General features: G+C 42.8%; 1 protein-coding gene across 1 annotated transcript; it reads left to right on the forward strand.

Annotated features, from left to right (window-relative positions):
- Positions 1-1,511: 1,511 nt before the first annotated feature.
- Positions 1,512-23,246, forward strand: GATM (glycine amidinotransferase). Its single transcript, XM_073361477.1, has 9 exons — positions 1,512-1,653; positions 3,569-3,787; positions 11,291-11,486; positions 13,144-13,334; positions 15,044-15,181; positions 15,472-15,636; positions 17,863-17,926; positions 18,046-18,162; positions 22,200-23,246. Exons 1-9 carry the CDS (start codon positions 1,585-1,587, stop codon positions 22,310-22,312), a joined length of 1,272 nt encoding a protein of 423 aa, XP_073217578.1. The 5' UTR covers positions 1,512-1,584; the 3' UTR covers positions 22,313-23,246.
- The last annotated feature ends 1,517 nt before the right edge of the window (positions 23,247-24,763 follow it).

The raw sequence follows: 24,763 nt of genomic DNA on the forward strand, positions 1-24,763 counted from the left end.
ATTGATTTCAAGGGACTACTCATGTGGTTAAGTGCTCTGCTGAATTGGGGCCTACGTCATGTTCAGTATCACATCAGTAAACTCATTTGTTCAGAACCATGTCCGAACAAGGTAAAATTTTATAGTGTAGATGAGGCTTAGGAGAGACATGAGGGCATAGAGTGGAGGGAACATGTATTAGGTCATGCCCTGGTAAATAAGAGACACTGTCAAGGGATTAAGAGTGAGAGAAGGATGGAGATTCATAACTACTTTTGCAAAATAACATGGGGGGGGAAAAACCGTTTTTTGCCATATCTGATCTTTTCTTCTGGAAGGCAAAAACAAATAAGATTTAAAATTTAACTTGTCTTGTGTAAACTTGAAGAGTGAGGATCTGCAAAAGAATGTCATCAGGTCAGGTGAGAATTACAGGTGACAAGAGACGAAATGGAGAGCTGGAGGGAAAAACTTTGAGGTAACAGTTCTGTTGAAATCAAAAAACTTTGTGAAACTGTGTTGATTTTTCCACAACTTTGTTTTGGGGAGAGAGAGTTCTAATGAAAAAAGAAAAGGAGTACTTGTGGCACCTTAGAGACTAACCAATTTATTTGAGCATGAGCTTTCGTGAGCTACAGCTCACTTCAGTGAGCTGTAGCTCACGAAAGCTCATGCTCAAATAAATTGGTTAGTCTCTAAGGTGCCACAAGTACTCCTTTTCTTTTTGCGAATACAGACTAACACGGCTGTTCCTCTGAAAAGAGTTCTAATGGTGGCAAAACTTCCTGACACTCCTGGAATGAAACATTTCAAATTTTCCCTTTGAAACAACTTTTTGTTTTGAAATCATTTATTTTTGCATTGTTTATAGTATGATGTAAAGTAGAAATCAAAATAACATTTCAGTGTTGTAAAAATGAAAACTTTAGATCAATCCAAAATAGTTCTCCCCCCCCCCTCCCCCGAATTTTCTTTTGCAGAGCATTCAGACCAAAAACAAATATATGTGAAATCTCAGAATCCTCCATTATAGGGGACAGCTCTAATTAAGAGCACTGGTATTAGCTGATCGGGCAGAGACTAGCATGAGAGACTTCTGGAAAGTGTATGAAATTGCAAAGAGGAGCAGCGTGAAAACAGACCAGAGGCCCGGACTCGCTAGTTGAAGTGAAACAGACCAATGTATTGTCAATCAAGCTGTGGGGAAGACACCCTAGAGAGCAACAATAAGGATCGTTAATGGGCTGGATGACATTGATCACAGGGGTTGCCTTTCATCTTGGGAGAGCACCAAGCACCCTAGTGACCAAGGAGACCAAGGTGGTGTTAGTGCTTGGGCCAAAGGGATGTGCCCTGGGGCTGGCAGGGAAGGTTGGAGGGGGCCCCTTCTGCGTCCCCTCCTGCAGCCCGGCTGCACAAAGGGAAGGAGCCGGCGGCCGCTCTGCTGACAGCGGCCCCGCGGCAGCCAATAAGGAGGGAGCGGGAGGCTGGAGGGTGGGGGAGCGGATATAAAGGCCGCGGGGAGCGGCTCGATCCCTCGCTGGGCGCTGCGCAAGGGCTGGGCTGGGCTGGGCTGGGCTCGTTCCCGGGGCCAGCTGCGGAGCGATGCTGCGAGTGCGGTGCCTGCGCGGAGGGAGCAGGGGGGCCGAGGCGGCGCATTACATCGGGTCCCGGGTGGGTACCGAGCCCACCCCTGCTGCAGGGCAGAGCCCGGGGGGCGCGGGCGCGGGCGCTCGCTCTGGGGACCGCGGTGCTGGGGGTGCAGAGGCGGCTCTCTGGGTGGGCCGTGTGTGCAGAGTCAGACCGGGGGCTGTCGGGGGCTGCCCTGGAGATAGGTGGGGGTTATTGGAGGGAGGGTAGAAGGAGGTACTAGGGGCTTATTGCGGGGGCTCTGGTGGGGGTGCAAAAGGGGGCACTAGGAGGTTATTGAGGGTGCAGAAGGGGGCACTTGGGGTCACTGGAGCCGCCCTGGGGTTATTGGGGGTGCAGAAGGGGGCACTAGGGGTTACTGGGGGTGCGCTGGGATTCATTGGGGGTGCAGGATGGGGCACTAGGGAGTTATTGGGGGTGCTGAGGGGACACTTTGGGGGCTGTGGTGGGGGTGCAGAAGGGGGGCACTAGGGGTTACTGGAGCCACCCTGGGATTATTGGGGGTGCAGAAGAGGGGACTATGGGGTTACTGGGGGCTCTCTGGGAGTTATTTGGGGTGCAGGAGGGGTACTTTGGGGCCTCTGGTGGGGGTGCAGAAGGATGCACTGGGGTTACGGAGCCATCCTGGGGTTATTGGGGGTGCAGAAGGGGGCTCTGGGTGGGTCATTTGGGGGTGCTAGCATGGTATGCATAGTAGGAGCAGTGAGCGCTCCCCTTGAACCCAGCTGGTTCACGGTTGTTATACAAGCCACATCTCTCTGGCTGGGAGGAAGCCTCCTTTCTCCCCTTAGCAGCTGGGCAGAGCCCCCCTGGTTATCACTGGGGCTCCCGGTCCTTGAGCAGAGCCCTGTTTCCATTCGCTGCCTGCGGGGGCCAAGCTGCTCAATTTAGGGAGAGAAGACCCTGGACCAGAGCCTTATGCTGAGCTAACCTGGTCTGGAGCAACCTGGCGTAACCAGCAGCAAGGCAATGACCCTGCTGAAGCTGGGAGCCTGATTCCCACCCTGCATGGTGCCTTGGGCTGAGGAGGGGTTGTGCTGACCCAGCAACCACTCAGACCCCCCACCCTGTAATGGGGTGTGTGTGAACATTAGCAGCTCCCTGCAGGCTCTGCCACATTTTGTGTGTTTGCTATGGCAGGAATAGACCGACTGGCTGGCTAGCAGCTGGTAAGCGAACAGCTGGGGCTCTGGGAATCCATCCAGGGGACTAGTTCAACTAGTGGGGTTTAGGTGGCTAGGGAATTGCTTAGAGCACTGTGAGAGTGGGGGAGAGGCAGTGAGAATCTAGGAAAGCCAGGTATACATAAACTTCAGTATGCAGGGTCCAGGCTAATGTGACTGAAGTTTCTATGTAAATCTTTGGAGGGTGGGGAGCTAGTTTTTCAGATTACACATTTTTCTTTCTGTTTTCGAGCTACAACAGTCTACGTTTTGATGTGGAAGAAACACAATTAATGGAATATGTTTAACTTGCTACAATTTCACTTCCAGCTTTGAAAAGCTTTATTTGTATTGTGCCCAAATCCCAGTACTTTACATTCCCATTCGTCCCCAGTTCTGCAGGGCACATACAATCCAAATTAGTGAAACAGGTACAATAGCAGCTGTTGCAAAAGTAACTTTGCCCCATTCATCACTCCTGTTCCTGCCTCTATGAATCTAGAGGGGGCCAAATTAGCTGTAACTGTTGAAGTTTGACCATTAAACAGTTAACCATTGTCTAACATGGGTGTTTTTTCCTTTAAAGGTGAAATGTCCTTTAAGATTACAGTGGTAATAAAGAACCTTTATGGTGTAAAAAGCCTTTTGGGTAAAGCAAAGTGCACTGAAAATATTCTGTAAAATACACTGCGTACTTAATCCTCCTCTTATTTTTGTAATAGAGTTGTGTGTTAGAGCTGATTTGTTCCTCTCTCCCTCCCTCCCCCCCCCTTAAGCTTGGAAGATCCTTTACAGGATGGGTGCAGCGAACTTTCCAGAGCACCCAGGCAGCTGCCGCCTCCCAGAATTCCTGTGCTGTTGATGACAATAAGGCCACTGCCCCTGTTCCCGAGGACTGCCCTGTCTGCTCCTACAATGAATGGGACCCCCTGGAGGAAGTCATTGTGGGGAGAGCTGAAAATGCCTTTGTCCCTCCTTTTTCTGTGGAGGTTAAGGTAAAATTCTTATATTGAAAAAACTAAAATGCCTTTTTATGTATAACATCTTTTAGTTTTCAGGTATATGAGTACATACAGAGTTAACAAAAATAAGTTTAAAAGTAGAGTTCAAAATACCTTAATACCAGTGTTTAACCAACGTGCTGCTCCTAGAACAACTACATTTTTTAACTCAAATTCTAGAGTTGATAAAAATTGTGGCAATTATTAACTTGATTATTATGTGCATTATTCAAGTCTCTTGTGCACAGTCTGAAAATGAACTAAGGTTGCAGAAAGTTTGAAAGCTACCTTTTTCTTCTCTTCTACTGATGACCCTCATTTGCTCTTTGGCCAAAGGCATGTGCTAAGAATCAACACCTGTATTACCACTTGCTTGTTACTATAACCCAATGTAATTAGGTTCTCGTTTACTTCCTGATTCTGGACTAGCCAGGGCATCATACTGGAGTTATATGTACTGTCTTCAAAACAGCCATGTGATAAGGGTTCAGGCAGCATCCAGATCTGTGTACATAAAAGTTCAGTATTTTTCAGATTGTGGCTTCGGGTTTTGATCCTACTTCTGTTCTGACGTACTCCCTAGTAGAATTAGTAAAGCAGTTTCTACGGTATAAGTTAGGCCAGATGAAAACATAGAGGAGGAGGATTATTCTGGGCAGGTGCATCTGCCTTCTGTTGCTTCTGGCTGAGTGCATGGCTTATAGTCATAGCCAGTCTGGCCACTGACACTGTAGGCTTTGAGACAGAGTATAAAGTTCTATCTGCAAGTTAGGATGATTGTTTTATTTAAATAGAAAGCTCTTCACTGGAAATCCCAGACAGTAGATACAACAATGTATGGAAACGTCTGTTTTCCAAGTGTATTTTGAATTAAGGTTGCAGAACAAACATGATCTAACCCTTGGCTCTCAAATTTAGTTCTATTTTCAGGTGCTTTATTTCAACTTATTTTTTGGTGTATATGTTTAAAATCTTTCATTAATTACAAATGAACTGAAATGCTTTAAAAAGAGGAATTAAACTACTGCGATGCCAAACTTCTAACAGGATTTCTGCTCACTTACTTATTCTGAAAGTGGAATGAAAAGGTTTTTAATCTCCAGAAATGCAGTTTAGAGATTAGACCATCAGGTTTCAGGAGAACTGTAAAGAATGCTCCTCCCCACCTCCAAACGTAAGATTCATTCACTACCCCTGTCTCCTATCATGTGGACGCTTGGGGTAAAACCCTGGCGCCACTGACTGGTTAATGGAAATGTTGCCATTGGTTTGAATGGGGCCTGGATTTCATCCATGGAGAGCAGCAGCTTCCAGCTCTTCATCTTCCAGTTTTGATACCCCATTTCTGGCCCTCCAAAAGATTCCCAGTCTTCCAGGAAAAGAAGGAAATCAGAACATGCTATTTATAATATAAAAGAAAAAGCAGACAACAGCGTATTTTAAAAACATCTGAGGTCATATCTATTTGTCATGAAGGAACTCTAAAGGGCATGAAGAAAAGTTTTGTCTTGCTTTGTTGCTGATTTTTGATATGGGCAAAATTCTATCCTCTTAACGCTTGCCAAATCCCCTTAACTTCATTAAAACGACTGTATTTCTAAGGCTGGTAAATATTAAAATACGTGCTGCTGTTGCTACTACATTTTAATCCAGTTCTAGTGCTTGCTTGAGCATTTAATTTTAGTGAACAATTTCCCCCATGTGTCAGCTGCAATATCTATCGCATAGTGAGGTATGTCAAGTATAGAATTTCATCCATAACTCAAAAATTTCACATCTTTGGTTAAAGTACTAAATTCTCTGGAGGAAGTGCAGACATACATACTGTATGTTGTTGGAAGCATTCATTGGCCTGTTGTTCTGAAAAGCATCATAGTTCCATGTATTTAAACAAGTCCCCATAGAACATGGGCAACTTTCATAACACTGCTACCTTCAAGAAATTGAAAGTATAGTGTAATGAGTCTACTCTGCAAAGGGAAGACAGGGGGCTTATAACCCACTTGGGAAAACTCCAAGAGTATCTGGAACATGTCTAGTGAGTGAATACAGAACTCCCAAGTAAGACACATTTATGCACATGTATTTTGCTTCTATAGTTTTTCTTTCCTCACTGCAGTTCAGCTGCTGATATACTGTGTCTCATGCAAACTACTTATTTGAAATAGTTGTGCAGTAAACCCTGGCGGCAGTCACTGTATCCTATTGCAATTTGTGAGGCTTGCTTTTGGCATTCACGTCGGTCTTTTGGCTGTAATCTGTAAATGATGTGCATGGCCTAAGAAGGAGGAAAGAATGAATAGAACCATGGTACCGCTACGTGTCTGAGATGAATATAATTAGAGCTGGCACTGAATGAGCACCTGGGTGGTATAAAGCATGTGGAAGGATCTCCATAAGCATCAGTGCCATATTTGGGATAGCGTTAGAAGGGTAATACGACAGATTTGCTAATTCACACTAATAACAGGGAGATCCTTTGTGAACTTAAAAAAAACCAAAAACTCCTCACATCCTGGATGTGGTCGCATGTGGTAATTCAGTTTTAAACTAATATTTGAACCCTACAAGTATTTTATACTTCAGCATATGCTAGTAAATATTTTGTAGTATATTTTGTGAAAATAATGAATTCTTAGTAAAGAGGCCTTGTTACAGCTCTCTGATATATCTTTATTAAGTAGAGAAGAAAGAGTTCACTTTGTGCTAATTATAAAATATTGTATTAACAAGCTTCTGCATTATTTTGACATGAGTCTCTTTCCTCTTTATGAAATGTCTCTCTTAATCTAGTTTGAACATATAACTGGAGAACATTAACTTTAAATCAAATACATAACTAGATATGAAATGTACTAAATTGTATTCCTTTTCTTTACTCAATATGAATATTTATAATAGACTTTCACCAGTAATGTACTTCCCATTTATTGCTTCTCAGGTAAGTAAATATAAATTTAACCAGCTGGAGTCATTAGTGAGGTCACAATACCATGATTAGAAACCACAGTTCACTACACAGGAAGTGATGTCAAATGTTGGCTCTGACATCATTAAATCTGGTAGAAGCAAGATGCTTAGAAAGGATAGAGCTTCTTTTTAAACAGGTTCTGACAGTGTGAAATAAAAATAGGGCAGTTTAATAGCGTTTTGGTAACATTTTTCACATTGTAGCCATGACTCTTTCAGGCTCTACTGAAGTATCCTAGCTTTTATGTAGGTAGCCAGAAGTAAGAAGGTATAGCTGCTTCATCTGCATATCTGTCACCTGTCTTGCAATATGGCTAGCACAGGTATTACTCTCCCATTTCAAACTTGGTAGCAGGGAAGGGAAATGTGAACAGGCAAGGCTGGTGATAGAAGGCAGAATCCAGGGTCCCATGTACTTAAGATGGCCGCAGTCTCCCAGGAAGGCTAGATTCAAAACTTCATGGGATGCCTTGTTTCCAATAGTGAAATCTTTGTCAGTACCCGGGTGAGTGTGAAAGAGGGGGGATGCAGAGGAGCTCAGGAGGCGGAAGCTATTCAAGTTCCTCTGGTATGGTTATTGAGATTGTCCTGCCTATGAACTATATTTCTTGCTTCTTGAGCTGTATCATGAGAAGCATAAAGATCAGTGTAGTATCAGACAGGAAACAATGTCTGACTGGACTTGAAGGCAGGAGTGGCTCTAGCTGTGTTGCTGGCTAGAGCAGAAAAATGTGTTTGTGGGCCCCCGCCACCTAGTGGCTGAGCCAACCCACCCTCCCTGGCAAAACCTGCACTAGGCTGGCCAATCAGTAGAGGAGGAAGGAGGCTGGGAAGGGAAGGGGGGAAGCTGACCAATCAGAGCTGAGCAAAAATGGCTGGCCAATCAGAGCAGAGGGAGAAAAAGCGTAGTGGTGTGATGGCATCCTCTGGAAGTTGGTGCCCAGGACAACTGCCCTGATCACCCATCCCTAGAACGGGCGCTGCCTGATGGTATCAGAGGACTCAGTGTTGTGGCCAGCTTTGGGAGAGGGCAGAGGACTATGCAGAAGTGTGCAAAGTGCACTAAACGTTCTAAAAGCATTTGGTCAATTTCTCAGGTACAACAGAACACAAGTCATGGGGTGCTGTGCAAAGACATTCTAAAGCTCTTTGCTCGTCTCCGATTCTGGTGCTGCCCTGCCAGCTGTTCTCCCTGTGCAATCAGAGCAGCCCTCAGACTGCTCTAAGTTTTCACAGGGACTGAAATCTCAGCCCAGGATCATTGTGATATAGGGACATTCCTGCCATGCACTCTTTTCCCCAGCTATGCTCAGAGCAGGGATGGTGTGTGGGTCAATACAGGATCATCTTTACACTAGGGTTATCTAGGCTGGTTAAGACAGTTTTGTAACCAGATTGTGCTATCAGTGTGGTGATCCATGCTCATAGGTTTGTTCTGTTATTTCTTGGGAAGGGGAGAGAGGGAAACAGAGTGAGACAATGTATAGCAGGGGGAAAAGGGGCAAGGACTTTCTAGTCTTCACTGTGCCCAGATATATTCTTGGTGGCTCTGGAAATAACTTGCATGTATTCTGTATGACAAACTTGTCTTGTTAACTGAACTGGATTCCATTGGAATGCTGAGCACTTCACATGATCAACACGTGTCTTCTGAACAGCTGGTAAAGTCTGAGAGGTGATCAAATTACCCAGACCTTGCCTGGAAAAGAAAATAGCTTTGCTCACAAAAGGAAGCAAGAGGAGCTGCTTGAACCAGTGGGTAGGGTGGCCCTGCAGAGGCCTCTGTCCCTTCCATACCCAGGAACTGAGTAGTGTGTTTGGACACATAGAATTTTAAAACTTCCTTGTGAGTGGCTGGATTTTTTCCTTCACTGCTGTAGGACCATGGCAGGAGTAAGTAGGCAGGCAGAGCGTCGAGTGGCAGGGTTGGCTAAAGTCAGTCTGGCAAGCCTCCGATGGGCACCATTGCCTATCCCCCTCAGTGTGGTCACAGCCCCATCTCAAGGCTGTACCCCGCCTGCTGTGGCCCTGCTGTTGCTCCTTGGTAGGGACTGTTGAGGAGGGCTCACTGTCACTCCTGGTCAGGCAGGCTGGCCGGTGGTGGTATCCCATGAACATCGTTCCCTGTGTGCAGGGGAGCCGGAGCCTCTTGCAGAGGAGGGAGGTCCCAGCTTCCATCTACTCCTCTCTGCATGACCTCTCCTGACACCACTCCAGAAGAGCCACAATGGGTTGGCAGCTGTGAGGGCCCCATACATACAGTCCCTTACTGCGTAGGCATTCCTCTCGGAGCAGTGGGTTTCAGAGTTAACAGCCTTGTTAGATCAATAGGGCAGTTCACACCCCTCATAGCTGTTGTTTCTGGCTGTTTGCAGACTGAGGCAGACCAAAGCACCAGTGATCCTCTGGTCATGTTTTCTAGCTTTTTTTTCACCATTGTAAGGGCTAGAAACATAATCCTTCTAAAATGAAAGCCGAGACTTCAAAATCATCACAGGCTCAGGGGCTCCAGGCACATGGCTATAGTGTCTGTGTTAATCAGGGTCTGACAAGCAGAAGTGAATTAACCTTCTGCTCCTTCCCCCTCCAGAACACTTTTCTTTCCCAAAAGTATGGGCATAAATCCCCTTCTGCCCCACTGGGGGAGCCAACTATCAGACCTCAGGATGCTTTCAGAATCCCTGACATCAACAGAACTAGTTCATGACAGTACTGAAGTGAGAGACTATGAGATGTGGTGGCTGAATGGAATAAAATAAAATTAAAAGTAAAGTAAAAATTTCTGTGGGGTGAACAGGGTAGAGGGGAGCACAGTAAATCAGTGAAACAAGTAACAAAACCTGTACCACTGGCATTTCCCCTCCAGGTCATTCTATGACTGTTTGTCTGTTTGGCCTTTTTAAATTATAAACTCTTCAGGGTGGAGTTACATGTCTGATGTGTTTGCACAGTGTCTGGTATAATGAGGCCCCTGTCTTGACATGGGCATTTGGGCAATGCTGGAGAATAAATGTTAAGTAATAATAAAAAAGCAGTTTAGAAGGATATCTGCTCTTAGTCACTTCATTTTGTACTCACGTAGGGTTCAAGTCTTTGTTCGGACAGACAACTGCCACTACAGCTTTTCAAAGCAGTTCTTTGGTTTTTGCACATGTACAGAATGCCCCCATCTGTAGCAGACACAAGTGTTTGCATATGTGAAAGAAAAGTGAACCCCAGTACTATGTTCTTTCTTTCAGTGGAGTGGATATTTTTTCAAAACCCTCAGTCTTGGTGCTGTCTTAATGCTCCTACTCTGAGAGAATCTTTAGATTTCAGGCATGCGGGTTGAGAGATGTTTGTAAAATGAAAAATGGTAACAGATGGTGTGGATGAAAGCGTCATGACCGAACTCAGGTTGCCATAACGCACAGATGGATTGATTTATTCTTTGGTATGTGGCTTTAGTCAGGACAACCAGTGAGGTCAGCCAGTGTGGTGCTAGCCCACTGAGGGCTCTAAGCAGGAATATTTTTGCCCCCTCCCCCCATAAAAAAAAGGCAGGTTCTTATAATAAAAAGCAAGTAGTGGGTCCCTTGATCTGCTCAGGCCCTAAGCAATTGCTTAGTAGGCTTATGCCTAGTGCTGGCTCTGGAGGTCACTCTGAGGGGAACGCTTTCTGAGTAGAGGGAAGTATTTCTCGACTTAGATTACTGGTCTCCTTTTATGGTGACAAGTAATAAAGTCACATGGAGTGGACACATCTGTATAAAGAGATGTAAGATGAATGGATGAAATAGCTTGAAAATTCTCTCTGAGAGATAAACGCTGAACTTGCAGGTTGTGAAGAAATTTATGCTCTTCTCACATTCCAGGCCACTTTTATTCTCAGGTCTCTTTCTGCTATTTGTAGATCTCTTAATCTTGGCAGCAGACAGTACTTGCAGACTGTAACTGGTGTTGGAGCTATTTATCTTCTGGATGTCTGAACCTTCTCAACATGTACTACTGAAATTTAACTCCAGAGACAGATGTAACTGTTGGCTGAGCCACACACCTCACTGACCATGCAGAGGCAGATTGCCAAAAAGTGGTCTTCACGGAAGCACGTATGCTTTTCAAGAACTGACATGTGCAAATGGCAGGCCATAGAACATAGATGCACAAACCACATCAATTGTACACACAAATAGTATTTAAAATGTTATACACGTGTTAAGCGCTGCCAACTCCTGTCCTAGTGGCATTATCGGCAGTCATGAGCCTTCTCCTATTCCCTTGTCTCGAGTCCCTAGATGCTAGAGGGTCCTGTAAACCACTGACAGTTCTTTCTTTGGCTCCTCGGAAGTACTGCAGAAATAGCTACAAAGCTTTTTGAGGCACAGATGAGGGATATGAGTTGGCAAATGTGGAGTCAATAGAGAAACAAGGTTGAGAAACCTTTCACAAGAACAGTAATGTGTAAATACCACAATCAACTGCACTGTATAAAGTATAACCAAATATCGCAGCATTCTTATGGCTACTTCTGTCATCTTTTATTTTCAGGCCAACACATATGAAAAGAACTGGGGATTCTATCAGAAGTTTGGAGGACAGAGCTTCCCCAGAGATCACTTGAAAAAGGCTATTGCTGAAATTGAAGAAATGTGCAATATTCTGAAAATGGAAGGAGTAATTGTTAAGAGGCCTGAGCCAATTGACTGGTCAGTCAGATATAAAACACCTGACTTTGAGTCTACAGGTAAATAGCATTCTCCAGCTGAGGTACTTACACTATATCTGTTGGGCACCTAGTCCAAGGAGTTAGATCCTTTCCATTTTACTGTGGGATGGGCTAGCAGGCCTTTGAGATCCCCCCTCTAGTTCAAGAGCTTCTATGAAATCTAAACACTGCTTACAACATGGATCAAAATGACAAATAGGTGAAACTCTTGCACCACTTGCTGTTAGTGGTGACGGAGCTGCAGGATCTCTCATTATTTTAAATGTCAAATGTGTCCTTAGATTTATATTTTTTTTGTTTGTTTCTATTTTAAACCAATGTTTCTCAGGAATCAGGGAGTGACAGTGAAAACTCCTAGCATCTTAGACAGGCAAATGATTTTTCTTGTAAAAGGTTTTGTCCATCTTCCTGCAGTAGAGTAGGATTGTCTTGTGAACTGGTCACCTCTTTTGATGGTGCTTTAGTGGTCTGGTTTGGCATGTTATACTAACTTCCTAGTTAGAAAAATTGTCTAGCGTTTTTAATTTGGAGTTTGTGCTCACCACTTACTCAAATGTAATTCCTCAATATCTTTCATTTCTCTCTTCCATTTTTCTATTTTTATAAAAGGGGCGAACCCCTTTCTCTCACCTAAACGTTTTAAATTAGGCATTTGGGGAAGTTCATTAATAATTACCCCAGTTAAGTTGCATTAACCCAGTGATACTCTGGACATTTGTAGATTATGGGTAGCTTTGATTTGGTAATGAAACAGGCTTTGGGCAACTTCAGATTGCTAACTGCAGTGAGGTGTGCTATCTGGTTTAAAGGGACACTACCATTGGGGAAAAATGGGGAAAATAATCAGGAATTGCCCTTCCAATTTTTATGGTTTAAAAAAAAATTCTTTGTGGCTGTTTGAAAGCCCACACAAATAGGGGCAACAGGAACAAAATGACGGCCCACAGTGCCATCCAATGGAGAAAGTGAACAAACTGAAAGACTTGAAAGATTTGAGAAACGTTTCTCTAATCTTTCAATTCTAGTAATTTTAGGTGTGGTAACAGAAGATTTTTAAAAGTTTTATTTTTTTTATTTTTTAAACAATCTTGTCTTTTTAAAAATAATAGACATTCTTGCCTGTAGCACTCAGTATAGTTGTCAGTCCCAGAGCAGTGAGTTAATCTTTTATCCAACCAACTTCTGCTGAGGAGAGACAAGCTTTCAAGCCACATGGAGCTCTGCTTCAAGTCTGGGAAAGGATTGTTTAGCGTAAGTAGTTAGCATGTATTCTAAGGGATCATTCAAGGTAGAGTGACCCATTAATACCTTTGCAGTCATAGGACAAAAAGGGGGCATTGGTGGGTTGCAGCTTGTTGTAATAAACCATAAATCCATTGTCTCTGTTCAGTCCATGATTTTAATGTCTAACAAAGTTTATGAATTTAAGCTTCAGGCTTGTCTTCTGAAAGTGTTGTGCCAATTTCCTTTGAGTATGAGGACTGATAGGTCAGACGTAGAGTGGTCGCTTTGTGAAAAGTGTTCATCCACAGGCAATAGTGTTTTAGTCTTTTTATCATTTTCCTGTGAGTTCATTCAGGAGTGCAGTGATTGTCTCGGTTGTAGACATGCATCCCTAGGCTGAAATAACTGTTCCAATAGCCTAATCAGTTCTAATGTGTTTTTTTCCTTGTAGGTATGTATGCTGCCATGCCAAGAGACATCTTGTTGGTAGTTGGAAATGAAATTATCGAAGCACCAATGGCTTGGCGTGCTCGTTTCTTTGAATACAGAGCATACAGGCCAGTCATCAAAGACTACTTCCACCGGGGTGCCAAATGGACAACTGCACCCAAACCCACAATGGCCGATGAACTCTATGACCAGGTATCACTCTCACCTTGTCTTCATAACGTCAGGGGACGTTTTCACAAAATTTGCTTTGGCTAGTTTCAGCCTCCAGTTTAGGTTTGGGAAACTTTACAAAACTATTAACATATTTCTTTTAATGTTGAAATAAAAAAAAAATCAGTATTGTAGGTTTATTGTGTGTGGGAAGTTTGGTGAGGCTTAAATGGGGCTTAAATGTTCTCATGCAGTGTTCCTAGCCCAAACTCCTTAGCAAGAGCTGCCCTAAGTGAGAACCAGATGTGAAACTGACAGTGGTTATAGCTAAATAAGTGAACCAGTCTATTTTCATTATCCAAAGGGGGAGAAATGTAAAAAACAGCCTAAGTGGTGAAAAGTAATCTAGACTTCTCAAATCTGCAGACCTGATTTAAAATATCAGGTCATATTGTTGTGATAAGTAAAGAATTTTTTTTCCTTTCTAAAGTTAACCAGGCCTTGTCCGTAACACTTATCAGCTAGAATAATCCGTTGTATTTTCCCTTATTGAAGACTCTGGCCCCTTCTCTGTTCATTAAGGTGAAAGATGTTCAAAATTAAAACGCTTATCAAAATATTGTTTGCTGAAGACATTGGTTGGGACTTTTGAAATAATTTTCTTTTTGAGTTTTGTGTAATGACTTAAATCTCACACTCAAGGAATTCTATCTTAATTTAGGGTGTAAGCCCTCCTTTACTGCAGTTACAATACAGCAGAAGTCAGTGGATACATAGCATGCAGCTGCTTTCCTTCAAAGTTCTGCAATGACTCTTTCTATTTTATACCCCACCAAAGGCCAGTTTCTAGGCAGTTTTACATACTGGCTTTCACAGTTTTGGTAGCTATCTAAAGTCCTGAATATTCCGGGGCTGACTACAGAAGAGAAATCTTTTACCTTCTGCCTCTTTGTAGTAGGTAAGATTGGTTGTGTGGTGGCACTTTCTCAGTGTTAGTGGCCTGCCAGAGCTGGATTAGACCGCCCTCACAGCATATTTCAAGACATATTTATTCAGCTTCTTTTGTTCTTTGCGGTATATTCTGTCTTTCAGCAAAGGCATCAGCACTTTGGTGCCCACTCTGGGTAGTGTCACATGATTTGTTTTTAATGGTACTATATCTCTTTGATGCTATAAGTATTTAAAAAAATCTCAGAAGGTCTTACCTTCTTGGTTAAAGTATTGCGTGTTTGGCTAGGGGGTTGTGACTTCTCCATTCTAAAATGTGACAAAAGCACAAAGTGCAACTTTGTTAGACTTTTAAGCCTGCAATTTATTTACCCCACACAGTGTGTGCAACAATTTGTTAGGCTGGCAGTTACACAAGGGCTTTTTGTTAACTGAGCCACATCCTATGTCCAAGTTTGGTAATCTCAGTCCAGAGAGAACCACTGTCAAGGGCAGTCCATTTTTTGTATGCAACAACTGACTGTATTTCTTTATTTAAAGCACCACCTGTTCCTGAATGCACTTAATAAGCTGCTGATTACTCCAGCTACTTGAAGGTGTACGCCAATGATCCTCATTCATGCTTTCTTTGTTTTCACTCCAAAAACAAGAAAACCGCTTTATCTTCAAGGAACATGCCAGATACCAATATAAACACAGCTATTTTCTGAACTCCAGCATACTTGTAGCATCAAAGCTTTCCCACTAGTAATTCAACCAGGCTAAATTTGTTATGTTTGCTTTGTCTTCTCTCTTACAACCAGGATTACCCCATCCGCTCAGTACAAGACCGACATAAACTGGCTGCTCAGGGAAAATTTGTGACAACTGAATTTGAGCCATGCTTTGATGCTGCTGACTTCATTAGAGCTGGAAGAGATATTTTTGTGCAGAGAAGCCAGGTAGACAGTCTGCTTCCTATAATTTCTCTATATTTTAGTTACTGAATTTCTCTAAAGGTAAAACAGTATAGTTGACAGTGAAAGTGAAAGTTATCCTACATAAATAGGATGTCTGACATGCAAGATGAGAACGCAGCATAGCTGACATGATAGGTTGTTAGTGAGTGCACAAATTGTTTTTATAATAACTACATCAAATAATTAGCATTTTTTAAGTAAGCAAGACCAAATGTTCGGTATGTCGTAGCTTATAAAGCTAAAACCAAATCTACAATCGGTCACATTTCCAGGTTACCAACAATTCAGGCATTGAGTGGATGCGGAGACATCTTGCACCAGAATATAGAGTGCATACTTTGTCCTTTAAGGATCCTAACCCCATGCACATTGATGCCACGCTTAACATCATTGGGCCTGGCCTTGTGCTGTCCAACCCAGATCGTCCGTGCCACCAGGTAAGACCGTAACAGTGTATGGGGGGAAAGAAACAAAACTATATTGCGGTCAGCTTGCCTGGAGTGAATGGCAGCGTGCAATTACTGATTCATAACCGCGTGGTTCTTTTTCAGTCATGTAAATTCTTGTGCTCTAGCTGCTAGATGCCCTCAGTCAATCTGAGGGCAGGGATTTGCATAGTGATTGGGTGGCTGTGAAGAATGTCTTTTAAATCTGAATTCTGAACTGAATCTGAATTCATTGGAACTCCACCTCTGAGCACAACAAAAATGATCCAGTTCAGCTCTTCCCTCCCCGCACCGCTCCTTCCTCCCCCTTTAGAAAGGACATGTGGGATACATGTAACTTCACCCTTTTATTATGTGGGTAGACTGTAAATATATGAAAGTTGCCCCTTGCATATTAGGTAGCATAGAATCTCAAGGAAAATATATAAAATAGCTATTCTACTTCTGTAGCATTTGCACGTCACTTATATCATCTCCTGGGTCCAGAGACCCCTTAGCTCTTCGGCTGGATATTTTTTCTTTGTATTTATTCTAAAAGTCGTCTTGTCTGTCAACAGTTACTGAACAGTTACTGAAGCTGTACCAGTAGGAAGAGAGTTCAGAAACCTCTTCCCCATTCAGCTGTGAAATAACTCCGAGAAATACTTTGAAGGGAAGGAGCCAGGACAAACATAGAAACCCAGCACATGCTTTGTTATAGGATTGGGGGTTAATACTTCTAACCAGTGCAAGGGCAGAGGGAAGGAGGGCACATTTCAGTTTAACAACATACATATTTGTAATGTGCTCGTACCTGGGGACTGCAGTCAGAACTCCATTGTGCCAGGTACTGTACGGGCACAGAACAAAGATAAGACTGCCCCTGCCCCCAAAGAGTTACTGAGTTTACAGAAGCATTTTAGATTGTAACAACCAGGATGTGTTGCCAATATTTGAAGGCCCTCCCCACGAAAGTCTCCTGCAGCTTAGACTGCCAAGCCTGTGTACTAGAGATGAATGTGCACACAAAGATTGGAAGGTGAGGGAGCAGGATTTTTTTTCTCATAATGCTGACCACAAGAGGAAGCAGTGCTACTTGGTCAGTTTATGTAAGTACACTTGCTGGGAATGTCTGTCCTTTGTTTCTGAAAACTCTGCTGAGTATATTGATGGTATAACACAGTCCCATGTAGGACAGAAGCAGAGCTCCTTTTTAGCAAGGAGATCCTGCAAAAGCACCCTCCAGCATGTGCTGTTCTGTGTCCTGGACTAATAAATACCTAAAGGAGGACTTGTGGCACCTTAGAGACTAACCAATTTATTTGAGCATGCTCAAATAAATTGGTTAGTCTCTAAGGTGCCACAAGTCCTCCTTTTCTTTTTGCGAATACAGACTAACACGGCTGTTCCTCTGAAACCTTAATAAATACCTGTCAATCAGGAGTTTTCTTTAGCCAAATTGTCCCATTTGTTTTGGGAAGACATTGTATAGTTAGAGTAAATATTGTGTAGTAAAAATAAACTATTCCCTAGAATGCCCATAGACTGGTGCTGTTTGTTAAATAAGCTGTACCAGGATTCAGTTTATTCCTGCTCCATGTTTTCTGTGAAGCATGATTCATAGGAAGAATAGCAGTATATTATTCTGCAAAATTCCGTGTCCTTAAATAGAAGTCTCATTGGGGGAAGGGATAGCTCAGTGGTTTGAGCATTGGCCTGCTAAACCCAGGGTTGTGAGTTCAATCCTTGAGGGGGCCATTTAGGAATCTGGGGTAACAATTGGGGATTGGTCCTGCTTCAAGCAGGGGGTTGGACTAGATGACCTCCTGAGGTCCCTTCCAACCCTAACCTTCTATGATATAACTAGTCCTTTGTGCAATAACACAAAAGAAATACTGCTACAAATATGCAATGAAATACCATTTACCGTTCATAAATCCATTTTAATCAGTGAGGCTGAACTGTTTTTACATGAAATCTCGTCTCTTAAGCTGTATATCTGTAGTGTGCAAAATCCACAAAAACTAATGCTGATACTTTAGTGATGAAACTTTGAAAGAATTCGTAATTGTGCTTACATGAAAAGTGGATTTGTAGAAGGAACTTGAATAAGGAGAGGGTCGTGGCTTGGTAAATTGGGGAGAGGGAGGGTGTGCTATGAAGAAGAGCATGGACAAGATGCACAGAGTTGGGGAGGCAGTGATAAAATACTGAGTGTTTAAACTGAATATCTTTCAGATTGAATTCTTCAAGAAAGCAGGCTGGACAGTGATTCATCCTCCATTGCCACTTATCCCAGATGGTATGTTGAGTTCACTCTGCTACTGCTTCTTTTTAAAGACAGATTGGTTTTCAGTGTGTAACGCAAAAACGATACAAAATGTATAACTGCAGTACTGAGAACCATTTTAATGCTTTTAGACCACCCACTATGGATGTCTTCAAAATGGCTCTCCATGAATGTCTTAATGCTGGATGAAAAACGAGTGATGGTGGATGCCCATGAGACTCCAATTCAGAAGATGTTTGAAAATATAGGTATGTCCTGATTTTGTTTACACACTAAGCTTGAAATGGATTATCTTAAGATGTCAGTTATGTTTGTACCTATGAACGAAGGTTGCACTCTTAACAGGTGGTACAAATAGCACTGTACCTTTAAATGAAAGAACTCTCAACTGCTGAATTAATGAGTGAGAACTGGTCATTTAATTACTTACAGTACACCACTCACTTACATGAATGTGGTTAGAGATTTTTGTAAAAAACGTGAGCACACAACTAACATCAATGCATTCCAATAGCCTTATTTATCCTTTGTAGCCAAGCTCCATTTAAAAATTTCGAGTTTCAGTTTGAAACATTGTGTACTTTTGAATTCTTTTCAGAGAAGCTGAGAATACTTGACAAAGGTATTTCAGCTCCGTTAACTGTCACAGGAGTGACGGTTTCTGGGAATAACCCTGTGGCAGGGTAAAGTTCATTCCTCCAACTACTGGCATGTGGAAAAGAGGAGAACTCACACTAATTATCTAAAATGAATTTTATTGCATATTAGGAAGGGGATGGGGAACAGCCTGTGAAAATTTGCTGCCAGAGAAGAGATGGAGTCAATGAATCCAAGTACCTCAGTCACATTTGAAAAAGGGTATGCAGAAACTTAAATCTTAGCAATAAGCACTGGAGACACATTCTATACTTGTGAGGAGATAGCTGGCAACTAATCATGGAATCATAGGACTGGAAGGGACCTCGAGAGGTCATCTAGTCCAGTCCCCTGCACTCATGGCAGGACTAAGTATTATCTAGACCATCCCTGACAGGTGTTTGTCTAACCTGTTCTTAAAAATCTCCAATGATGGAGATTCTACAACCCTGCCAGGCAATTTATTCCAGTGCTTAACTACCCTGACAGTCAAGAGGTTTTTCCTAATGTCCAACCTAAGCCACCCTTGCTGCAATTCAAGCCCATTGCTTCTTGTCCTATTCTCAGAGGTTAAAGAGAACAATTTTTCTCCCTCCTCCTTGTAACAATCTTTTATGTACTTGAAAACTATCATATCCCCAGTCTTCTCTTTTCCAGACTAAACAAACCCAATTTTTTTTCCAGTCTTCCCTCATAGGTCATATTTTATAGACTTTTAATAATTTTTGTTGCTCTTCTCTGGACTTTCTCCAATGTGTCCACATCTTTCCTGAAATGTGGCGCCCAGAACTGGACACAATACTCCAGTTGAGGCCTAATCAGGGCCAAGTAGAGCAGAAGAATTACTTCTCAGATCTTGCTTCCAGTACTCCTGCTAATACACCCCAGAATCATGTTTGCTTTTTTTTTTTTGCGCAACAGTGTTACACTGTTGACTCATATTTAGCTTGTGATCCACTATGACCCCCAGATCACTTTCTGCAGTACTCCTTCATAGGCAGGCATTTCCCATTTTGTATGTGTGCAGCTGATTTTTCCTTCCTAAGAGGAATACTTTGCATTTGTCCTTGGATTCCATCCTGTTCACTTCAGATAATGTCTCCTGTTTGTCCAGATCATTTTGAATTTTAATCCTATCCCCCAAAGCACTTGCAGTAGTAGTAGCATTCACGGTTTCTGAATTGTGACAAAACTACAATATTTTGACTGAAGCTGTCAGGTTGTCTTTTCATCTCTCAGTATGTTTTTTGTTTGTAAGTGTTCAGACTCACCCGGCAGCACCTCCTGCTGGTCATCCTTGGGAATTAGCTCCATTTCCAGCCCAGAGCACCCTCCACAGGCTGGTGATCCGCCTTACCACTGGCCCCTGGTCCATCCCAGGACCCAGTGCCCTTGCCTTGGGTGCTGCCACCCTGGCAGTACCCCCACCCCCTGGGTCTCCCCACCCACTATCCTCACATTGCCTCAGTTGTGGCTACTGCCAGTGACCATCTAGTCCCCGCACCTGGGGCGGACTGCAGTGTAAAAGCCAATCATCACAGGTAACAAGGGGTTTGGACTGGCTGCCTTTACCCACCCTCAGGCTGCCCCTCTGCAACCCCAATATCTATATGGGCCTGGGACCAGGCCCTGCAACCCGGGGAGTTGCTGGCATAGGGCTTCCCAGCTCCTGAGGCCTTTCCCAGCCCTGCCTTACTCTAGGTCCCCAGGTGAGTTCCCCTGCAGCTAGGCCTATCTCTCTCTCCAGCCAGAGAGAGTTGGACTGAGCTTCTGGCTCCCAGCCTTTATAAGGGCGAGCTGGGCCCTGATTCGGGCATGGCCCAGCTGCGGCTACTTCCCCAATCAGCCCAGCTTCTAGCCCACAGCCCCAGCCTGCTCCTGGACTATTTTAAGCCCTGAAAGGCAGGAGCAGGTGACCACCCCACTACATTGTTTAATTTCTGTTAAACAGACTGGAAAATAAGGCTTCAGTTTGATCAGTGAATCGGATTCTGACCCCACTACAACTGGAGAGAGTCCAGAGGACAGTAACAAACATGATAAAAGGCTTAGAAAACCTGTGAGGAAAAGTTTAAAAAATTAGGCACATTTAGTCTTGGGGGGGGGGGGGGGGAACGACTAAAGGGGGACCCAATAAGTCTTCAAATATATTAAGGGCTGTTATAAAGAGGATAGGGATCAATTGTTCTCCATGTCCGCTGAAGGTAGGAGAAGAAGTAATGGGCTTAATCTACAGCAAGGATAATTTAGGTCAGTTTTTAGGAAGAACCTTCTAACTATAAGGGTAGCTAAACCCTGGAATAGGCTTCCAAAGGAGGTTGCAGAATCCCCGTCACTGTTTTTAAGAACAGGTTGGACATACAGCTATCAGGCATCGTCTAGATTTGCTTGGTCCTGCCTCAGTGAAGAAGGCTGGATTTGCTGACCTCTCAGGGTCCGTTCCAGCCCTATGTTTCTATGAAATTATGCTAGCAATGATCATATGAGCAGAACTACTTCAGTATGAGAATCAGGAAACAGCTGATTGCTGCAAGCGGGAGGCAGGGGAGAGTTGCTGATCCGTGGGGCCGCCGGCGGGTGGGAAGCACTGGGGGAGGGTGAAGAGGAGCTGATGGGGGGGCTGCCGGCCCACCCTGGTTCTAAGCCCCCACGGTCAAACAACATTCTAAGCAAACATTTCACAACTTTAAATGAGTATATTCTCTAATAGATCAGTGACTTAACAACGAAACATTAACGGGATGACGTTAAGTGAGGAGTTACTGTTAAGTGAGGAGTTACTGTATAGTGCTTTGAAAACATAAAGCTCTTTTGGTGTGAGTCAAGGATACATCCTTCAGACTTGAGCTTCACTGACTGAGTTGCTGGACTCAGAACAAATAATTTCCAGTTCACAAACTTGCTATCAGTCACTTTATAGTGGTGCAGGGAAAAAACCAAATCTAACCAGCTCTTCTGAGCAGCCAGTGCTCCGGAGTGCTGCAAACTCATGAGCTATTGAAGTCTCTGGAGTGAGAATGCACACTTGAGAAGTTTTCTGTGCACTGATCTCAGTCTGCCTTTTGGTGTTTTGTGTGAGCAGAACTGTAGCTCAGAAATGGAGCTCAACTTGTTCCCAGGAAATGAGTTTAACTGCCTCTTTCTCTTGCAGTGCACCAAGGAAATGTGTTGTAAGCTCTGAGCATATTTGAATATCAGATTTTAAGAAAGTCACTATTTTAAAAGAGCATATTCTGTATCTACTAAACTCCAATCACTCATGCTGAGACACCTGTAGAAAACAATCCTAAATGCATATTGGCTTTTCTGATTCTTCACATTCCTACAACAAAGGCTGATTTTTTTTGTTTTTGTTTTTTGATCAGGACATTGTAACACACACCAGACAATGTCTCACTCCCGGCACTGTATTTGGCTGAGGGTGTGGCTGGAATAAACAGACTATGTTCCTAACTTTCTGTACTTTGGCTAGAGGTTGAGTCAGTACTGAGCAGAGGAATTCTTAACAAATGGGAATGAAATATTTCATACGACACACATGCAGCCGTGTGCGACCTCTGAGCATTGTTTAAAATTCTAACCAGTGCCTAACGTGTCAGTCTTTTTTCTTTTCTTTTCATGTTCTCCAATGTATATTTTTCACTTACAGGCATTTCTACAATTAAAGTGAATATTCGCCATGCCAATTCCTTGGGAGGTGGTTTCCATTGCTGGACATGTGACATTCGCCGCCGTGGTACCCTACAGTCGTATTTAGATTAGTCTTCAGCCAGATGAGCAACCATGGTTCAGCTTGTGTGAAATAAGCATAGGAAACGAACAAACTTACTTCCACTTTTCTGCTAAAACAAATGCATGAGCTGTAGTGCTTGAGCAATGGTGTCCCTTACAGTGGTCTGAACAGGTATTCCACTCTTCATAGTAGGTAGATGCATTTGAAACTACTCCCATCAGCACCACAGGTCTTCTGGCTGACTTTTTGAAAGATTTTCCTCTGTTTGTGAAGCCACTTCAGCTTGGCTTCAAAAGTAAAAACTTGACAATACACTTAAGGCTCTTGCTAGAATAGCTTGACCACTAATATTAGACATCTACCTCTATTTAATATGCTATCAAAAAGGCAGCTAGAAATGTTAGACCTGAGTTTAACATTCATTTTTCTTTCCAATCAGTGTTTGTGTGATATATCACAATTTTTAGTACTATTAAAACATACTTAACCACCCAGAGCTTATATGGAACCAGATAATTACATCATTATGTATACCACTCTTTAGATTAGTTGGATTATACAAGCATTAAGGGAAATTCTTCAGAATTATATTAATCTCCTCAGTTATACTTTGAAAAAATCTGGGTTTTTTTACTTACCTCCCATGTTCCAAAAGTTTCTACTATGTTTTCCTCTTCTAGAGTATTTTATCCAAATGTATAATGCTTCACTGACCACTTTTATATTGCTGTAACTGGTTCTCTTATTTAACTCTTTATGTGTGCCCACGTGATACCTGAGATGCTATCTCTGCAAGTTTCATCTTGTGAATGTGTTTACATAAAATGTATGGTTTCTTAATAAACTAAAGCTAATGAGCAAATGCTGGATCTGTAATGAGAGCACACATGATGCTGGGAAACAGTTTTAATGTTGATTACTGGACATGTATTTTTTATGCTAATAAACTTTTTTGCATTCACAGTTTGCATTCACAGTTTAAGCTCTTGTTGCAAGTTTTACACAGAGATGAGTAAATGTGAGGTGCTTATTCTCTAGCCAAGACAGGATAGGCTTTTCTGTGTATGATAAACTCACAGCTGATTTGAGCTATGAAGAAATGCCCATTTATTAAGAACTGTATTTCAACTTGTACCTTACATGGACAATGCATTTTGTCCCTTCCTTCACATCTGTAGTCATGTTTCTTTATCAGGGAGTTTACTGAATTAATAGTATCCTCTAGCACAGGATAAGGGGAAAGTAGGCAAAGTTAAATGAGTCTATTTTTCTTGGCAAGCCAGTGCTGCTTAGAAATGTGCTCTAGTAGTAACAGGGATCTCTGAATTTTCCTGGGGCTTGGCCCTACTCATTTGATAGCCCCTGAGAGTTTTGCTATTGACTTCAATGGAAGCAGGATTGGACTTTTAGTCAATTGAGGTAGGTGGGTGGAGGGAGCGGGTAACAACCATTCTTCTTTAAAATCTCTCTGCATGGCCCAGTACTGAAAGTACACATCTGCATTGTACATTGTCTAGAGAGCTTCATATAATCATAAGATATGACTGAGGACACCGTAAGCTCCAGGTGAATGAAGGTGGTACACCTGTACATGTGTATGCCTTATGCCTGCAGCACTAAGTGATCTACTGTACATGTTCACATTACAATGTACTATAGGCATGAGTATTGCCACCTACTTGATCAGAGACTATCCTCCAACACAGCCCACTGATGGGCCAGCAGTGCCCCTTTCTGAATACACCCAATACCTATTCATCTCCATCTCCATCCCATCCAATCGCATCTTCTTAATGTGGGTCTTCCATCAGTCCTTTGATTTACAGACAATTAAGGATGTGCTTGAAGCTGTAGCTTTGCTAAATGGATTGCAGGAACTCTGTGTGTCCCCAGTTTCCCCTCTTTTGGCTTTCTGATTGTCCCCAAAATCAGTAGAGTTCAGCTTATTGATACCTAGAGCATGCCATGTAATTTTGGAATTGATCGGATGTGACATTTAAAAGTTACTGCATTGCAGACAGACAAACTGAAATGGTGTCGAGTTGAGTGTAAAGCTAATGAGGAAAGGCCTAAAAAAATTAACCTTTGTGTTCATTTTGCAAATTTGTTTTACTTTCTAGCCATTTTGAGGGAAAGCTCTAGACTAACTTTGACCCTCTGTGTTCGTCTGGACTGTAATTACTGTGTTTCACATACTCCCTTGCTTGCAGGCTGTTTCTCTGTAGACATGTGATATATCTCCATGAAACCTCATGCTTCTATTTGGCCCTAGCCAGATAAGTAACCCTAACTAAGCTTTGCTGAGTTTTAAAGAAATAGCAGGGCACATATTTCTCTGAAGACAAATACGTGAGCGCTAATGCTGGTTCAATCCTGTCTCTACAGCAGGTTTGTAAAAGCTCCTTATTGATTTTTCTGCTCAAATGAGGAAGCTGAAACTACTCACACATCAGGAGTGAAAATGCTGTCTGTTTTTTTTC

This window comes from Lepidochelys kempii, chromosome 10 (genome assembly GCF_965140265.1).
Source record: "Lepidochelys kempii isolate rLepKem1 chromosome 10, rLepKem1.hap2, whole genome shotgun sequence".
NCBI lineage: Eukaryota > Metazoa > Chordata > Testudines > Cheloniidae > Lepidochelys > Lepidochelys kempii.

Excerpts from the sequence above, each read along its gene's own strand:
- GATM (XM_073361477.1), top strand. The coding sequence starts at position 1,585 with ATGCTGCGAGTGCGGTGCCTGCGCGGAGGGAGCAGGGGGGCCGAGGCG. Across the intron at positions 11,487-13,143 it reads ACCTGACTTTGAGTCTACAG|GTATGTATGCTGCCATGCCA; the intron begins GTAAATAGCATT and ends TTTTCCTTGTAG. Across the intron at positions 17,927-18,045 it reads ATTGCCACTTATCCCAGATG|ACCACCCACTATGGATGTCT; the intron begins GTATGTTGAGTT and ends TAATGCTTTTAG.